The sequence below is a fragment of the Mus caroli genome, unplaced genomic scaffold (assembly GCF_978045245.1).
Source record: "Mus caroli unplaced genomic scaffold, Mus_caroli_1 scaffold_15, whole genome shotgun sequence".
NCBI lineage: Eukaryota > Metazoa > Chordata > Mammalia > Rodentia > Muridae > Mus > Mus caroli.
In genome coordinates this window covers 43647323-43667105 of record NW_028227270.1, presented here as the reverse complement: position 1 = coordinate 43667105, position 19783 = coordinate 43647323, and the positions used below count along the sequence as shown (strand labels likewise).

The following is a 19783-nucleotide window of genomic DNA, read 5'->3' as shown; positions in this document are numbered from 1 at the left end:
GACTAATATCCAATATATATAAAGAACTCAAGAAGGTGGACTCCAGAAAGTCAAATAACCCCATTAAAAAATGGGGCTCAGAACTGAACAAAGAATTCTCGCCTGAGGAATACCGAATGGCAGAGAAACACCTGAAAAAATGTTCAACATCCTTAATCATCAGGGAAATGCAAATCAAAACAACCCTGAGATTCCACCTCACACCAGTCAGAATGGCTAAGATCAAAAATTCAGGTGACAGCAGTTGCTGGCGAGGATGTGGAGAAAGAGGAACACTCCTCCATTGTTGGTGGGATTGCAAGCTTGTACAACCACTCTGGAAATCAGTCTGGCGGTTCCTCAGAAAATTGGACATAGTATTACCGGAGGATCCAGCAATACCTCTCCTGGGCATATATCCAGAAGATGTCCCAACCGGTAAAAAGGACACATGTTCCACTATGTTCATAGCAGCCCTATTTATAATAGCCAGAAGCTGGAAAGAACCCAGATGTCCCTCAACAGAGGAATGGATACAGAAATTATGGTACATTTACACAATGGAGTACTACTCAGCTATTAAAAAGAATGAATTTATGAAATTCCTAGCCAAATGGATGGACCTGGAGGGCATCATCTTGAGTGAAGTAACACAATCACAAAAGAACTCACACAATATGTATTCACTGATAAGTGGATATTAGCCCAAAACTTAGGATACCCAAGATTTAAGATACAATTTGCTAAACGCATGAAACTCAAGAAGAATGAAGACCAAAGTGTGGACACTGTGCACCTTCTTAGAATTGGGAACAAAACACCCAGGGAAGGAGTTACAGAGACAAAGTTCGTAGCGGTGATGAAAGGACGGACCATTTAGAGACTGCCGTATCCAGGGATCCATCCCATAATCAACTTCTAAACGCTGACACCATTGCATACACTAGCAAGATTTTGCTGAAAGGACCCAAATATAGCTGTCTCTTGTGAGACGATGCTGGGGCCTAGCAAACACAGGAGTGGATGTTCACAGTCAGCTATTGATGTATCACAGGGCTCCCAATGGAGAAGCTAGAGAAAGTACCCAAGGAGCTAAAGGGATCTGCAACCCTATTGTTGGAACAACATGATGTACTAACTAGAACCCCGGAGCTCTTGTCTCTAGCTGCATATGTATCGAAAGATGGCCTAGTCAGCCATCAATGGAAAGAGAGGCCCATTGGACCTGCAAACTTTATATGCCCCAATATAGGGGAATGCCAGGGCCAAAAGAATGGGACTGGGTGGGTAGGGAAGTGGGGGGCGCTATGGGGGACTTTTGGGATAGCATTGGAAACGTAATTGAGGAAAATATGTAATAAAAATATTTAAAAAAAAAAAAAGATTAGTGAAACAGGAAGATGTAACTGTGGGGAAGTATTTTTCTGTAGCCACATAAAGTAAAGTGCATCGTACCAGTAGGAGTCTGTGACAAGGGAAGAGATTAAGTTTATAATTTGGGGGGGCCGGTTTTGAGACAGGGTTTCTCTGTGTAGCACTGGTTGTCCTAGAATTCACTCCATAGACTAGGCTGGCCTCGAACTCAGAAATCCGCCTGCCTCTGTCTTCCAAGTGCTGGGATTAAAGGTGTGCACCACCAATAAAAGATTATATAATTTTCTAATCATTTATTTATTTAATTTTAGGTTGTGTGTGTGCTCACACACACATGTGCACATGCCCATGCATGCATGTGTGAGCACACACATACATATGAATGCTGGTGTCCTTGGAACTCAGAAGATGGTGTCAGAACTACTAGATCCAGAGTTAAGAGGCAGCTCTGCACCATCTGATGTGGGTCCTTGTGAGCAAATCCAAATGAGTTCTCATACTCGTCCCCTTATACTTCAAAGAATGATAAATTTCGAGAGATTGAGAGTTGGTAACAGTACTTGATGTTGTTTCAGAAGACTGAAGATTGCTATTTAAATTGTGATGGTCATTGGAGAGGTGTTCCTGTTTCTTATATGGGTTATTAAAATAGAAATAACCTCCCATGGGGCTGCAAACGCTTTCAGCTCCTTGAATAATTTCTCTAGCTCTTCATTGGGGACCCTGTGCTCTGTCTAATGAATGACTGTGAGCATCCATTTCTGTATTAGTCAGGCACTGGCAGAGCCTCTCGGGAGACAGCTATATCAGTCTCCTGTCAGCAAGCTCATGTTGGCATCTGCAATAGTGTCTGGTTTTGGTGGTTGTTTATGGTATGGATCCCCAGGTGGGACAGTCTCTGGATGGTCATTTCTTCAGTCTCTGCTCTCAAATTTGTCTCTATAACTCTGTGCATGGGTGTTTTGTTCCCCCTTCTAAGAAGGCTCGAAGTATCCACACTTTGGTCTTCTTTCTTCTTGAGTTTCATGTGTTTTGCAAATTGTATCTTGGGTATTCTGAGCTTGTGGGCTAATATTCACTTATCAGTGAGTCCATACCATGTGTGCTCTTTTGTGATTGGGTTATCCCACTTAGGATGATATCCTCCAGATCCATCCATTTGTCTAAGAATTTCATGAATTCATTGTTTTTAATAGCTGTGTAGTACTTCATTGTGGCTAATGACATTGTCAATAAGACAATAAGGCATCCAACAGATTGGGAAAATATCTTTACCAATCCTAAATCTGATAGAGGGCTAATATCCAATATATACAAAGAACTCAAGAAGTTAGAATCCGGGGCTGGTGAGATGGCTCAGTGGGTAAGAGCACCCGACTGCTCTTCCGTAGGTCTGGAGTTCAAATCCCAGCAACCACATGGTGGCTCACAACCATCTGTAACGAGATCTGACTCCCTCTTCTGGAGTGTCTGAAGACAGCTACAGTGTACTTACATATAATAAATAAATAAATCTAAAAAAAAAAAAAAAAAAGAAGTTAGAATCCATAGCACCAAATAACCCTATTACAAAATGGCGTACAGAGCTATACAAAGAATTCTCAATTGAGGAATACTGAATGGCTGAGAAGCACGAAAAAAAAATGTTCAACATCCTTAATTATCAGGGAAATGCAAACCAAAACACACCTGAGATTCCACACACACCAGTCAGAATGGCTTTGATCAAAAACTCAGGTGACAGCAGATGCTGGGGAGGATGTGAAGAAAGAGTAACACTCCTCTATTGCTGGTGGAACTGTAAGCTGGTACAACCACTCTGGAAACCAGTTTGGCGGTTTATCAGAAAATTCTACATATTACTACTTGAGGATCCAGGAATACCACTCCTGGGATTATACTCAGAAGATGCTCCAACTTGCAATAAGGAAACATGTTTGGGAGGAGAAATACTCTTACAGTGGTCACTCAAACTGCCTATTAAACATTTGCTCCTATTCCAGTCCTTCTATCTTTGCTTTTTTCCTACCAAATAAATATGTCTCATATTGCTACTCTAACAAGTTACCATTAATTTCTTTTGTAAAATGATAAAAATTATTATCTTGTAATTTTGCAGATCAGTAGGAGACATACCAGAGAAAAATGAAGGTATGGGCAAGCACTTTTAGGCTAGAAGAGAGAATCAATTGCTTGTTTTTTGTGTTGTTGGCAGAATTCAGCACATAGATAGCATTGAACGTTCATATTTATATTGGTTGTAAACTATAGGTCCCCAGAAGACCTATCTCTTGGCCTGTGCTTTTCTTAACTTTCAAACCCAGCAAAGCTAGTTGAGGCCTTCCTACCTGACGTCTTTGTAACACATCATACTTCTGTAACTTTCCACTCTCAAGCACATAGGTGATTTGAATCGAACCACCTCATTAATTCCAGCTGGCATTGGACATGCAAACTTTATATGCCCCAGTACAGGGGAACGCCAGGGCCAAAAAAATGGGAATGGGTGGGTAGGGAAGTGGGGGGGAGGGTATGGAGGACTTTTGGGATAGCATTGGAAATGCAATTGAGGAAAAGCTGTAATAAAAAATATATAAAAAAAGAAAAGACTTACACAGATTAATAACAACAAAAATTAAAAAAAAAAAGAACAGTCATATGTAGCGGGATTGTTATCATGTGACTTAAACATACAAATGTTCAGGACCTGGGGTGGATATCCTTGAGGAGACCATATTTCCTAACTCATTAACACAGGATTGACAGCACTTGCCCTGCTCTGGTTGGTTTTCCTTTTCTGCTCATTATACTTCTCACAGATTCTTCTTTCTTGATTTCATGGGGGCGAGATAACATTCCTTAAGCAGTTACATTGTATGTAAAATCTATGGAGACATGATAAAGGAAGCAATTTCTAGAAACACTGGAACACTTCAAGTTATTCATTTCCAAAAGAGAAAGTCTTGTGTATTTTCCAGGAGTTTGTAAAACTCGTTTTAGTCCTCCGTAGCCATCCACATAGCAACAGAAGGTGAAGCATTACCTATTTGGTAAGAGCCTGGGTGTGACACCACAACAGTTGAAGGCGAAGAGAGAACAGTAACTTCAGTAACTTATCAAAACAAATTTATCTTGAGAGTAGATGATATTGAATCTTAATATTTCATTTTTTTCCTCCTTAGATCATCACAAGATATGTTTATGAGCTCCTGGAAAGTGACTGTAATTTGAAAAAAATCTCTATTCCAGTAAGTTCAACTTTCAAAAATGTTTATTCCAAATAAAATACCTTGTTCTATATAAAATGTTTTTAGGTCCAGGAGAAAAATTTTATTGTTGATTAACTATGCTAAGGTTAAAGTATATGTTACGTGTTAAGTATGTTAAAGTATGTGTTAAGTATCTGTTGATCCTAATAACTCAATGCCTCTAAGTATCCTTACTCTTCTGTAATAGTTCTTACAAAACATCACTCCAAATATAAAAGATGAGCAGTGCTGATGACAAGTTTACTAAGATGATGACCTTTTCTCATTTCATGTACTCTTTTTATTTGTTGTGTATAAAACAAATAAAACATTGTTTCATATTTGTTTCAGTGTACTTTACATTGTAATACGTATTCATTAACTCTTTAAGTATTGTTTGAGTCTTCAAAACAGGTTTCCTTTTTAAATTTTTTTATTTACTTTTATATTTTAAAGAGTATCTTGTCTACACATATGTGTGTTGCTCACACAGGGCATCAGATCTCCTGGAAGTAGTGTTATTGCAGAGTATGACCATGAGTTGATGCTGGGAATTGAACCTGGGTCCTCTGTAACAGTAGACCGTGCTGCTCTTACAACTAAGCTATCTGTAGCCCCTTATTTCTACAGAAAATGCTTTCTCCCCTCTACACATTACCAAAGTCATTTCTGATTTTTGTTTTTGTTTTTTAAAATATTACTAGTGTTCTTTTTATCAGGAGAATATTTGGAAATTTTGTATACTTTTGAAATTTTGGAATGTAAACATTTGGGATTTGTTTTTAGTCTCAAATTCTAAACAAAATGTCTTATCATTTTTTTTTTACTTTTAATCGAATTACAACATTGCACACTTCTTTTCCTTTCCTCCCTCCAAATATTCCCTCCTCCCTCCCAACACACAGCCGCTTATCTCTTTTAAACTTATGGCTTCCTCTTTTCTTAATTATTATTGCATGCATATATGTATTTTTAATTTATATCACAAAACACTAAGCTTTTAAAATGAAAAGATACTAATCTTCGGTGTAAAGTGATTTGTGGAGTAGATTAGGTAATTTTTGCTGCTCCTGGCAACTCTTTCATTTTATGACATGAATCCAGATGACAATGAAATTAATTTATTTAATACATAAAACTTTATATATAGACAATTTCTCTGAACTTTTCCAGAGTACTTTTAATACCCTGGGTCATGTTATTGAGGAGTTTGAAGATATCTTGCTTATTTAGATTTTCACCTCTAATTACATAGTTCCAGTAAAAACTATTTTTCATTTAATCTTCTGTAGGTCACCTCTAGTTGTAGAAATGAATATTACTCATTCATTGATTCATTCAAGTCAATAAGTATTTACTGTGTTACTCTCAGTAATATAATTATAAAGACAATGCTATTGCACGCCACAGATAGGCCAGTCTTTGCTCCTTTGCTCGAGTTCAAAACATAGATTCTTTCAAGAAAGTCTGGAAATCTAAAATTTGCAGTCAGTATTTGTCCTTTGGGAGTCAGAACTCTTGACTTCATGCCTGCCTTTTTTTTTTTTTTCTTAAAAATGACATTTCCTTGGAGCTGGCTTACAGGTTTAGACAATCAGTTCATTATCATCAAGGTGGGAACATTGCAGTGGAAAAGCAGGAATGGTGCTGGAGAAAAAGCTCAGAGTTCTGTATCTTATTCAAAAGGCAAACAGAAGACTGGTTTTTAGGCAGCTAGGAGAAAGATCTCAACGCTCACTCCCATAGTGACACACTAACTCTATTAAAGCCAACCTATTCCAACAAGGCCACATCTCCTAATAGTGCCACTCCTTGGACCAAGCATATACTACTACCCCATTCTACTCCCTGGCCCCATAGACTTGTTTAAACACATGAGTTTATGGGGGCCATAACTTCCAGTAGTATAATGCAAAATACATTTAGTTCAACTGCGAAAGTCCCACAGTTTATAACAGTCTCAATAATGTTAAAAGTCCAAAGTTCAAAGTCTCTTCAGAGATTCATTCCATCACGTAACTGCAATCCCTTATAAAACTTAAATAATAAAAACCAGGTCACATACCACCATCACTATTCCAAAACTTCATACTAAGGAAATACTGGACCAAAAGAAGACCAAAAACCAGATGGGCAAACTCCAAACTCTGCATTTCCATGTCTGAGGTCAAAACTCTTCAGATCTCCAAATCTTTTCAGCTTTGTTTACTACAACAGAATTCTTTCTCTTTGGCTGGTTCCACTCCTGGTTTGCAGCTTTTCTAGGCAGGTATTCCATGAAGACCCACTTTCTTATTCTGTAGACAATGTGTATTGAAGCTGGGTATTATGACACACGTCCTTCATCCCAGAACTTAGTTGGGAAATGCCGGCAGATCTGTGTGAGGTTGAGGACAGCCTGGTTCTGTTGATTTCCAGGCCAGCTTGGGAGCTCCATAGTGAGATGGAATCTCAAAGTAAGGAAGCAAACAAACGACCTATATAAATTTGTTTATTTGGTCTCTGAAGAAGAACACTTAAGACTATCCATATCCTGTCTTTTGTTGACTATAACATTTCTGCCTCTTTGGAAGTCTTTTCTTTTTTTTTAATTTTATTTCAGTTTATTTTTAATCTATTTTTTACACTCCATATTCCATTCCCTGCTTCCTCATCCACCCTCTGACTGTTCCACGTCCCACACCTCCTCCCCAACCCACTTCACCTCTACATGGATGCCCCCACTCCCCACCCCACCTGACCTCTAAATTACCTGGGGCCTCCAGTCTCGTGAGGGTTGAGTGCATCATCTCTGAATGAACACAGACCCAGAAGTCCACTACTGTATGTGTGTTGTGGGCCTCATATCAGCTGGTCTATGTTGTATGTTTGATGGTCCAGTGTTTGTGAGATATCGGGGGTCCAGATTAATTAAGAGTGCTGGTCCTTGTATAGGATCACCCTTCTCCTCAGCTTCCTTTAGCCTCCCCTAATTCAACAACAGTGATCAGCTACTTCTGCCCATTGGTTGGGTGCTAATATCTGCCTTTCACTCTTTCAGCTTTTTGCTGGGTCTTTCGAGGGGGCAGTCCCTTTCTGTGAGTGCTCCATAGCCTCAGTAATAGTGTCAGATCTTGGGACCTCCCCTTGAACTGAATCCCACTTTGGTCCTGTCACTGGACCTCCTTTTCCTCAGGCCCTTCTCCATTTCCATCCCTGTAATTCTTTCAGACAGGAACAGTTATGGGTCAGAGTTATATGACTGTGGGATGACAACCCCATCCCCCACTTGATGTCATGTCTGTCTTCCTGCTGGAGATGGACTCTATAAGTTCCCTCTCCCTGCTGTGGGGCATTCATCTAAGGTCCCTCCCTTTGAGTCTTTGGGAATCTTGAAGTGCTCTTTGCTCTCTAGATTTATAGCACAGACCACAGTTGGCTAAATGAGAGTGGTTTGGATGGAATTTTAAAATTGCTAAAGAGAAAACCTGAAATTAGATTGAGAACTTTGTTTTATAAATTTGGTAATTCTCACTTTAAATTTAATTTACATATTATGTAAGTTTACAGAAAGATTTGCACTGTGTTTTTTGTTTGGTTAATAAATCCCTTTGTAAGCTTAAAAAGGTCTATCTTTCATAAATGATTCCATGTTACATAATGTGGAAGTTATTCGTCAATAACGATTACTTCTCTCTTGCTTTCTCTTAAGTACGAGTTAGTACTGATAATGTACTAATGTTAGTACTGAAAGAATATTAGCAAACTTTTCTCCTTGTTACTGAACTAAGTTTAGTTTCAAACCTTCAGTAGAGGGGTCCTTCCATCACTTTTAGGGTGGTAGCATTTTGGAGAAGAAAGGAATGACAGTCATGATCATGCTTATGTTCTGCACAAGCACAGGGTAATAAGAACAAATGTTCTCAACTGCCACATTCCTGTCCACATGAGTGTTAGAGATGTGAGTTTGATTAATAATTTCTCTTCGAAATTTCATTTTAGTTTATTATATACATTTTGTTTAAGAGAAACATCACTTTTTGGTGTTCACATGTATTCCACAGTGAACTGCTAAGTGCTATAAATCATTTGGTGTAGTCACATGATCTGGGAACATGTAAATTGGACTGTATTAGAATGGCCTCTGTGTCTTGTTTTTAAAAGGCTTACGTTAGTTGCTTGCAATGTTTGAGATGAACATCTTTGTAGTCATTTCCAAACTTTATTGAGGTAGGGAGGAAACACTATTTTATTTATATAAATATTTTGCTATATAAATTTAGCACGACCTTATACGAAGCAAGTTGTATTTACTATGTTCAGAGTCACTTTTCTGGTTTACTCTGTTCAGTTCTGCCCAATGATTTGTATACACATTGCTCTTCCCATTCTGCCAGTCATATTTTTATATACATTGCTTGACCTCTGTGTCGTCTTTCATTGGACACTCTGAATTTCACATATGTTTCAATGACTTTTTTTAACTGGTCAATTCAAGTTAATTCATGGCTACCTTTACCTTTAGTCTCATAAAAAAATTCTCATGTAGAATTATTGCATTTTTCTTTTTTGAAAATAATTATTCTTCTAGTGTTAAAGAGATTGTTCTTGAATTCAAAGGAGTAATTTTCCATTGCTTGAAATGATGTTTGGGAACTGGAGGTTGTCTTGCTTGTTACCTTTGAACACTGCATTGGAGCCAAGGGATTAAGAGTTCAGCATCATCCTCTATTCTGTGGCAACCTTGAAGCCAGCCTAACTCACACAACCCTATCTCAGACAAACAGAACAATTGTACTATTTGGGAACTTGGATTAATAAATGACTTCTTTGTGACCATTAGTTTGGAACTGTTCATTAGATCCTTGTGGGCTCCTCTGTGGGTACACAAGTGAAGATAGTAGCTGTTTTTCTCTCTATAGTCCAGCTGTACTGAATAGTTTATAGGTGGGATAGGGCCCCATGAGCCTCCACCTGTATACATGATTGATTGACAAGCCCAACTTGTGCAAGAGGAGAAACTCTTACTTGTTGATAGGATTATTATTGTCATGACTGTGTCCTAGAAGTAGCACTTTTGCTTTTCTTCTGGTTCTGACATTCCTCCTATTTTCTCTTATTCAGTACTCCCTGAAATTTACAAAGGGTAGTGTAAATGCTCCATTTAGGTCTGAGCAAGCAGCTGCCACTGATTCTTCAACCTAGGGCAGCTATGAGTTTATGCGTTCACTGCCAAAAACTTCTCTGATTAAGGCTAATATTTGTCTGATGGTATAAGTTTTTAGTAGGCAGTATGAGGCCTTGCCAGTTTAGTACATGCCTTCCCATTTCCCAAGGTTTAAGATCTTCTCAGACTCTGCTTTTTATAAAATACCAGACATGCATTTATTCCTGTGAAGGAGACAACAAATTCAATAAGACAGTGGTTGTTTATTCCAGTAACAGTTGCACCACTATTGCACTAGTGGGGACATCTTGCCTAGCAAGTTAGTGCAATTCATAGGTCTCACAGCTGGTGGAGGTGATTGTTGCCTTTTTCCCCAGGAGCTTGCACCGTGGCTTTTAGGATTCTGTAAGCTAGCCAGTGGAGAGGAAGCTTTTAATTCACTTCTTCCTTTATTATTCTATATTTTTCAACAAATATGGTCTCATGTCTTCAGCAATAGGGAATTATCAATTAGTTCTAGTTGGTAATTAGGAGGAATAAGTATCAGAGGCCTGTATGCTTTTCATGATCTCCGAAGGCTTCCCTGACCAATTATTCATAAAAACATACTTCATATCTGGCATTAGAAATTTTGTTTAATATTCCTAGGCTTTTCTGAACAACACTACCTGGATATTCAAAGCATCCTCCCTCTGTTATTTTGTTTTTTTAATCTTGCAAGTTTTTATACACCATTCAAACTTTATTTCCATACAAGTTTTCATACTTGCTTTCACTTTGTTTAATTCTCCCTCGGCTCTATCATCTCCCCAACCCTCCAACCCATCCATGAATAAGTATTTCTATCCCTGAGAGTCTTACTCTCTACTTTCTCTTTACTTTCTAGTTTCCTCTCTGTCCTGAAAGAGTCCCCTAACCTAGTGACTACTTCCTCATTTTCTTCCTTCTATAAGTAGTACAAGTTAAACACATACATCTGAAGATTCAAAGCTAGAATGCCTACATGAGAGAGAACATGTGGTATTTGTCTCTCTATGCCTGGGCTTTCATCCATCCATCCATCCATCCATCCATCCATCCATCCATCCATTACATACACCCATACGTGTGTATATTTATGTATATATATATATATATTTATATATATATATATTTGTGTTTGTATATATGAGTGTATATGTGTGTATAGATATAGATATGAAATCAGGTATTAAGCCTTGAGAAATGGGGAGGCATGCACCATTGCTGTGTGGCTAAACTGACATTGCCTCATACATCCTTCAAAATACTCATACTCTCAGAAAATATCACTCTCAGCCTTAATCAAAGAGTCTTCTGTTTGCAATGAATGGCAATAAATGCATAAACTTATCGCTGCCCTAGGTTTGAGAGTTAGTGGCAGCTGATTGCTTAGACCTAAATGGAATATTTACACCACCCTATGTAAGTTTCAGGGAACACTGTAGAAGAGAAAATGGGAGAAATGTAAGACTCAGACGACAGTGTGTGTGTGTGTGTGTGTGTGTGTATGTGTATACCTACATATATATATGTTGTTTTATATATATATATATATATATATATATATATATATATATATAGTTATTTGTTCTTTAATAATTGCCATTATGACGGGTGTGAGATGGAATTGATATTATTAATTTGCATGTCCTTGATAGCTGTTGATGTTTAACACATTGAAAAAATTATCAGCTATTTTTATGTCTTCTTTTTTTCCCTCTTATTTATTTATTTATTTATTTACACTCCAGATTTTATCGCCCCACCAAGTCCACCCTCCAACTATTCCACATCCCATACCTCCTCCCATCCCCCTGTCTCCATGAGGATGTCTCCACCCTCCACCCCACCCAACTTGACCTCTATACTCCCTGGGGACTCTAGTTTCTTGAGGGTTAGGTGCATCAGCCCTGATTAAAACCATATCCAGCAGTCCTCTGCTGTATAAGTGTTGGGGGCCCTATATAAGCTGGTGTATGCTGCCTGGTTGGTGGTCCAGTGTCTGAGAGATCTCAGGGCTTCAGGTTAACTGAGTCTGCTGGTCCTCCTACAGGTTCGCCCTCCTCCTCAGCTTCTTTCTGTCCTCTCCTAATTCAGCCACAGGCATTAGCATCTTCTGTCCATTGGTTGAGTGCAAATATCTGCATTTGACTCTTTTAGCTGCATGCTAGGTCCCTTTTTATGAGTGCTCCATAACCTCAGTAATAGTGTCATGCCTAATTTTTATGTCTTCTTTTGAGAATTCTTTATTCACATCTGTAGTATATTTTGCAATTTGATTATTTGTTTTTTATGTTTATTTACGTTTTTGTGTGCATTCTAGCTATTAATGTTCTGAATCATTTAAAATCATTGTATCTAAAGGACATCACTGTCACTAGTATGATTCCATAATTCAAAGGTTCTTAATCTTTATTTACTGAGTATCTATAAGGTGCTAGTCTCTGTTATAGACTGAGAATAGTGCCTAATATAAATTAGAAAACATAATTTCTTTTTAGATTTACACTGTAGTGGAGAGAGTTGAATGAGTATATATACACACAAAGGCATACACATGTATGCACAACAGACTTGTATGCCACACATGCATGCACACATGCACTCCCATACATGCACATGCATGCACATCAGTCATCTATCTATGAATGAATACACTTTGGTGCATTGCTGTATGTGTTGTGAACAAGACACAGAAAGGGAGTAGAGATTCATGAGGAAAAGTTTGAGATGCTCTTTGTAGACAAGAAAAGCTTCACTGAAAAGTTGTAGCTGATCATAAACTCCAGCCATTCTGTTCCTATTGAACCCGTTGCTCTTGGCTCTGTTTACACACACAGCAACATCATATAATGAGCAACATCATGTAATGACATCATATAATCATATTGCTTTAAACCTAGGTTTCTTTTCCTATTCCTGTGCGTTTGGAATGAATGGGAAAATTTAGATTTTAAAATTTTAGATTCACTTCTAAGAATTTTTTTAGAATTGTGTGTGTGTGTGTGTGTGTGTGTGTGTGTGTGTATGTGTGTGTATGTGTGTGTGTTCTAACAGTGATACCTGTATGAACATAATTTGTTCCTGGAGTCAAGAACTGGTGCAGTATATAGCATGTAGAGTGATCATTTCTGTATGTAGTTGTGGTTAGAGGACACATTACTAGTTGTTGGTTCTGGCTTTAACCTGGTTGTATAAGGCTTCCATTCTGAGTCCTGGCTCTTATTGATGTACCATAGAGCTTGATGTACATATGTAATGAAATGATCAGAAATTGGACTTCCATAGCATCTCTAATATCTTTGAAATTGAAGTTGTATTTAATCAAAATTAATTTTTATTATATGTGTATTAACTAGATGTAAATGGATAATCCTTGAGTCAATGAAGCATAAACAAGTTGCTAGCATGTACAAGTTGTTGTTGTGCATGCCTGTGTTTGCAATCTGAATGTCGTTTCAAAGCCCTATTAAATGGAGCACCTTGAACTTGGAGTTTTAGATAGGGTTTGTTTTTTTGTTTTTTTGTTTTTTTGGTTTTTTTGCATAGTTTATACAGTTCTGGCTAAGGTATTTATATATTCCAGTTTGGCCTTTCTATTTTTTTATGATAGGTGCAATCTGTTTCAGTTATAGAATCATAACTGTATGCTGTATAAGCCTATAACTTAAATTTATACAAATATAATTTCTTCATTTATTGATGATTGTTGTGGTAGTGACACCTCAATGCGATTGTGAGTAACAAGAGTAATAAAAGCAGTTGGATCATATCTAGACCACAGGATGCTTTTAAAATTAGTTATTTTAATGTAAGATGGTAATATAATTCTAAATATACAATACCAACGTAGGGACACATGCTTTAATTATTCTTTTTATATGTTTTTATATTTAAAATACTTGTGTACTATTATGCAATTGCTAGATCTTACTATCTTTCTTTTATGTAAGTTTTTTTTTTAAGAAATGATTCTGTAATAACCATTCAGTCATTTGTAGTAGCCGTTAGTTGTTTTCTCATTGTGTGTATGCTTGACCAAAAAACATTTTATTTATTATTTAATTTTTTTTTGATTACAGGTAGATGCTACTGAGAGTGAACCAAAGAGTTTTATCTTTATGAGTGAGGATGCTTTGACAAATCCACAGAAACTGATGGTTTTAATTCATGGTAGTGGTGTTGTCAGGGCAGGTCAGTGGGCTAGAAGGCTTATTATTAATGAAGATCTGGACAGTGGCACACAGATACCTTTTATTAAGAGAGCTATGGATGTAAGTGAATCTTCCTTTGTTTTGGGGGGCATTTTATCATTCTGTTTTATTGCATAGAACAATTTTATTATCATTTTCAGAAATATATGCATAGCATAATCTTATTAAGTCTTTATTTGCCTTACTTGTATGATTATTATTTTGCAGTAATGCAGGAAAATGTAGTGATATTGTTGTTTATGTAAAGGGTTAAATGTCTTTGAAATGAGTATTTAAAATTTTTCCCATGTTAGAAATTTTATTTTATTTTCTTTATTTAACATTATGAACTATGAGTTTTAACTCTTCTTTAATATCATCATTAACAATGAAAATACTTCTGACAAATCCCCAAACATAATAAACATTAATTGTGCTTGGAATGTTTTGCTTTCCTCCTGTCATGAAGATAAAAGGGAAGGAGACTTGCTGATGATAGGTAATCTGTCCAGTGAGGGAAGTACAGTAAGGACATGGTTTTGGAATTTAAATAATATTTTGAGCCCTCAAATAAAATGTTTCAAGCTTAAAATAATCATATAAACTGTTAAATTGTAATATTTTAGAATATTTTTCTTTCTAGTATTGTTCTAATGTTCAATTGTTGTGTATAAGTCTTTTAAGTTATGCTGTAAAGAGCCAGTTTTCACAAAGTATGAGTTTCTTTTATGTTACTAGGAATATTCCTCAAAAAATGTTATCATGTAAAAAACATTTATGATAGAGAGGGTATGTTAGAAATTGTACATGTGTCTCTCTATTTATTTTATTTCTAAAAATGACAGTACATTTTATAATTAACATTGTAAATATATCTTGGATATATATTTACAAAATAGAACAGTAAATATTTTATTATGTTCAGTATTCTTTTGTCCTGGGTCTAATGGTAACATTTAAGACAAATCCTAGAGAATGCTTTTCTTAATAGATTTTGTGAATCCTCAAGTGTGGCATCGTGAGTTCCTTAGGTTAATGCTTTATCCACCTGTGCAAAGAAACATGGAACTTTTATTTGGTTGCTACTCTAATTGTGATTTTAGAAAATAATTGTAGTAACTGATTATTCAATTAAGAAATCTGAATAACTAAATATTCATTTACTAAGTTGAAATTTATACTAAAATAACAAAAAAATAATGCTTTTTAAACTGTCTTATTTTATGATATAGATAGTAAATTATCTCTTAAGTGGTTCTGGTTGTGATTTTAACACAGTATATGTTTTAGAGAGAACATGCATGGAAAATGTACGTACAGTTCATTAAGTATTTGAAAATAATAGTCAAGAACTGAGGAATTTCAGACAGCAAGCACTTGGTGAGATGGCTCATGGAGTTCTGTTGCTCTGCACCAGTGTCACCTGCTTTGTCTAATGTAGAACATTTATTGATGTGCTTTTTGAGGTAAAACTGGGTGAAGGAAACTGTGAAATATCTTTGTATGGATAGATTATTGATTTGCTCAACATGGAAGTGCAAGGTTTTTTGTTTTTGTTTTTGTTTTAAATAACATTAGAATAGTAAACCATTTAACCTTTTAAGTGGGAATAATGTTTAGAATATAACAGTGTTCTTCATTGTTTATTTCTCTACTTTTCTCAACCATAGTAAATTGTGATTCTTTGAAAGGAAAGAATTCATTTGTAAATATATGGCTTGCCTAAGTTCTAGTTTTAGGTAGTTACATTTTCTTTATTTTTAAAATAAGTTTATTGTGTGAAATTCATCATGAATTTCTAAAAGTATATATCATTTTTAAATCCAGGTCAAGTGATTTTTACCATTTGGCTTCACTTGTTACAGTTACTGCTCTTGTGGTAGGGAAGGATTTATGGCATTTTAGGGGAGCAGGCAGAGGAAGACCCGCAGGAGGAAGGTGCACTCCCATTCTTTGCTTTTAACATGGTAGTTCAGCTTTTTTTTTTTTTTTATTTTGTTGTTTCCTGAAATTTTATACTTTTCATAGTGTAGAGAGGGTTAGCTGATCATTAGGGTTTTTAGGTCCTGTGGATTTTCATACTGGTGTACAAGTCAATTTTAATATTTTACAGGTTGGACATTATCATCTCTATGTAGTATGAATTCTCACCAGATTACTTACATATTATTTCGATTTCTAAATTATGTCCATATCAATGTGTCATAATCCTCTCTAGCAGGTAAGCCATGTCCTAGTGGAACATTGCATGAAGGACATGATGTTTTACCTATGGCTTCATTGTGGCTAACGTTGTGGGTGTGAGGTCTGTAACAAAGATTTCTCTAGAATTTTTCAACTCCAAAGAAAATGATAGGTGTTCTATCCCTTGTATTTAGAACTTGATTATAAAATATATATTAAGATTTCATTAGGGAGGAATGGTGCCTATCAAATACCTTCCTGTAAGTACTTACAAGATTTCCAGGGTTGGTGGTTTTAGTGTTTAATAGGCTTCATTGCATAATACAGTACTCAGGTAAGAAAGTTTATTATGTATCCACACATCTATGATTCAATATCTATATAATTTGTTACTAAATTTGTTAGTATTCTTTGATTTCTTCCTTTCTTTTTAGGCGTTTCTGTTTGTATGTGTAAAGGGAAAGTAAAGTAGATGACCCTGCAATTCTTTAAATACTTCTTTCCCTATTTCCTATGGAAGTCCCTCATTCTGTGTCTCTTATTTTTTACTGTATTTTCAGTATAATTTTTAGGTGAAGTACATAAATAACTTTTTTGTTGAAATTGTGTTAAAAAATTAATGCTCTTTTAAAATAGAATATATTCTGATCATGGTTTCCCCTTCTCCATCTCCTCCCAACTCTTCACCAATTCATGGCTTTTGCCATCTATAAAAAATAAGCAAGCAAATAAAACAAGGCATTTTTTAAAGTACAAGAAATATTTTGCCATCTATAAAAATTAAGCAAGCAAATAAAACAAGCCATTTTTTAAAGTACAAGAAATACACAGACAAGCAAAACCTATTAAAAAACCACAAAATGGGAAACAACAGCATATAAGCAAAAGTTCAGTATAGGAAAAAAAAGGTGGTAAAAAGGAGTTATATGAGACACAAACAAAACCACCATTCAGGTCTAGTCAGTGTTGTCTGTGTACTGCCCTTATGTTTAGTTTGTAAATCCATTCAGGCTCTATTGGAGAAATCTATTGTTTCTTTGTTAATGGTTATCAATTGAAGATAGTTTCTTGATTAAGTAAGGAAGCTTGTATCTTCTTTCTGGTTGTTCCAATTACTGGTAGTTACTTTGTAATTTGTAATTTGTAATATATTTTTGAAAAAAATAATATTGGAAAATATTTCTAAGCAATCAGTTTGCAAACTTCAGTGGATAACTTCCTTCTATAGCAATAGTTTTTCTACAACATTTTGGAATTTTTCTTAAGAATTTTTATAATTGTAAAGGGATAGCATTAAAGGAAACACAATTGTTACTTGACACTGACATGAATTACATACTTGACAAGTGAAGTCAGAATTTTTTTTAATTAAATTATTGTACTTGCACTGGAGAGACGGCTCAGTGGTTAAGAGCACTGACTGCTCTTCCAAAGATCCTGAGTTCAAATCCCAGAAACCACATGGTGGCTAACAGTCACCATGAGATCTGATGCCCTCTTGTTGGATGTCTGAAGTCAGCTACAGTGTACTTTCATATAATCAATCAATCAATCAATTAATCAATCAATCTTTAACAAAAAATTATTGTACTTATTTGCATTCCAAGTGTTGTCCCCATTCCTTCCACCCTCCCCCATCTTTAAAATTTTTGCCCCAGAATTGTTTCTATCTAATGGAAGCACAGGGACAAAAATGGAGCAGAAATCTTGGAGTCAGAATTTTTAATGTGCTTCACTTTTCGAAAACTAGAAGTTTTTTATTTTGGCTACTGACTTTTAGATTTGCTTCTTCTTAATTCAATTTTGATTTCTCCCCATTTTGGAAAAGTATATACATAAAACACACCAGATTAGAATTTCATTTTGCAAATATTTATGGAATTATTGTACATGTCTCTCTGTAATAGATTTATAATAGATAGATGTTTCTATATGATAGGTTATATTATAGAAATTACCTATAATATAAAGGTAGGGTATTCCCCCATCACACACACACACACACCCCAGTCATTGGGGCACTAGCTTTTTGGCAATGCCATAAGTACTACTCTCAATTTTTAGTTTTATCACTTAATAATCTAACATCTTAGTATTTCAAAAGAAGCATCAGACAACCTCGGGTATGGAGCTTTTGATAGGATTATAAGAGGTAACTCTAGCTAGTATTAAGTAATAATACTTTTAAACATCATATTATCACATAATTTATTTGGTGATACATTTATAATGCTAATCTTAGATTCTGATGTGAATACAAATTGAAATAATCTCTTTACATGGAAGTTTAGTAATGCTACCCAAAATTTAATATCTATGCTACCTGGTAACTCAAATTCTACCTGAAATGATGTACACCAGAGCCATACACATACACATGCATAGCTGCTGAGAGCAGGAGTTGAGAACAATACACAGCTATTTACTAACCACTTGGTTTCTACCAGTAGAGAACTGTGTGAATAAATGACAGTATATTTATAAAATGAAAGACTGTAGTTTTTAGAGAGATTATGTGTACGCGCATGATTATTTTGTGTGAAATGATATAGATTAAGTGAAAACTCAAGAATGACATGAGGGCGCTTTTACCCAGGAAGACCATTCTTCCCACGCTCAGTCTTCCAGAGTTGCTGTAGTTCTTATCTAGAATTGAGGCATTTTGAAACTTTTCCTTCTACATTAGCATGTCTGTGGCATCATCTTTATATAGGTCATGTTTATGCAGCTATGGTGGTAAGAACCACACAAGTGTAGAGTCTGACATTTCTAGGAGGTTTCATGGCAAACTCAATCCTTGCATCCCTTCTTCTGCAGTGATTGCTAACTTCAGTGCAAGAGTTGTGTTGCAGATGTTTCAGTTGGGATTGTGCTCCACATTTCTGTATTACAAGGGGTATGAAGAGGAAATCAAAAAAGCATGGAGAGAGCTCTAATAAGGTTGGGAAAAGGAAGGTACATCTGTAAGGAAGGAAACTGGTAAAGTGACAGGAAGGATGTCTGATGTAACCATAAGGAAACAGACCATTAGCTATCTACCTAAAATATTTATGTAAGTAAGTCAATGTATAAATATACATATATACTTTGAATGAAATTTTCTTATTTGGGCTGACAGTGCTTCCTTCTAGAGCCATAAACTTTCTAACCAAAACCCCAACAGTGGGCATGATATGCCTGTTTTAAGTTACGGGTCAGGGTTATCCAAGGTAAGGCACTATAGCAAAAGACACTGTATGCCTCAGACACAGGGCACAGTGATCTTTGAGCTGTAACTGGCTTGAATTCCTCCTCCCCAAGGACCAACTTTCCAGAAGGCTGTATCCAGGTTTCCAAAGGAGGGACGCCAACTACTTAGCTATTACACCTATAAATCGCAACAACTAACTTGACAGTAATCTTAATGGTGTAGTAGGGGCAAATGTACTTTGGCAGTAACAAGCACCTCTGTAATTGGACTCAAGGAAAGCTAAACAAAATGGTGGGGGGGGCAGAAATCATGCTTGGGCACCTAGCCATCTTCCCAAGGCTAGTGAAGTCATAGGTCATTGAGAAGAGCCACTACTAAGTAAACTAGCAAAATCCCTAACTGCTTTATAAATATGTATTCTTATTCTCACCCCTCAATAAGGAAATTT

At 36.1% G+C, this 19783-nt stretch overlaps 1 protein-coding gene across 7 annotated transcripts in view; it reads left to right on the top strand.

Annotated features, from left to right (window-relative positions):
- Positions 1–19783, top strand: part of Arb2a (ARB2 cotranscriptional regulator A) — a 475504-nt gene that overhangs the window by 104425 nt on the left and 351296 nt on the right. For 5 of the 7 annotated variants that reach the window (XM_085830928.1, XM_085830930.1, XM_029468399.2 and 2 more), the window contains 2 exons: positions 4536–4601; positions 13851–14042. In XM_085830928.1, the coding sequence (XP_085687054.1) occupies positions 4536–4601; positions 13851–14042 (258 nt within the window). The remainder of the gene's footprint in view (positions 1–4535; positions 4602–13850; positions 14043–19783) is intronic. The other 2 variants (XM_029468401.2, XM_085830931.1) reach the window with 1 other exon arrangement.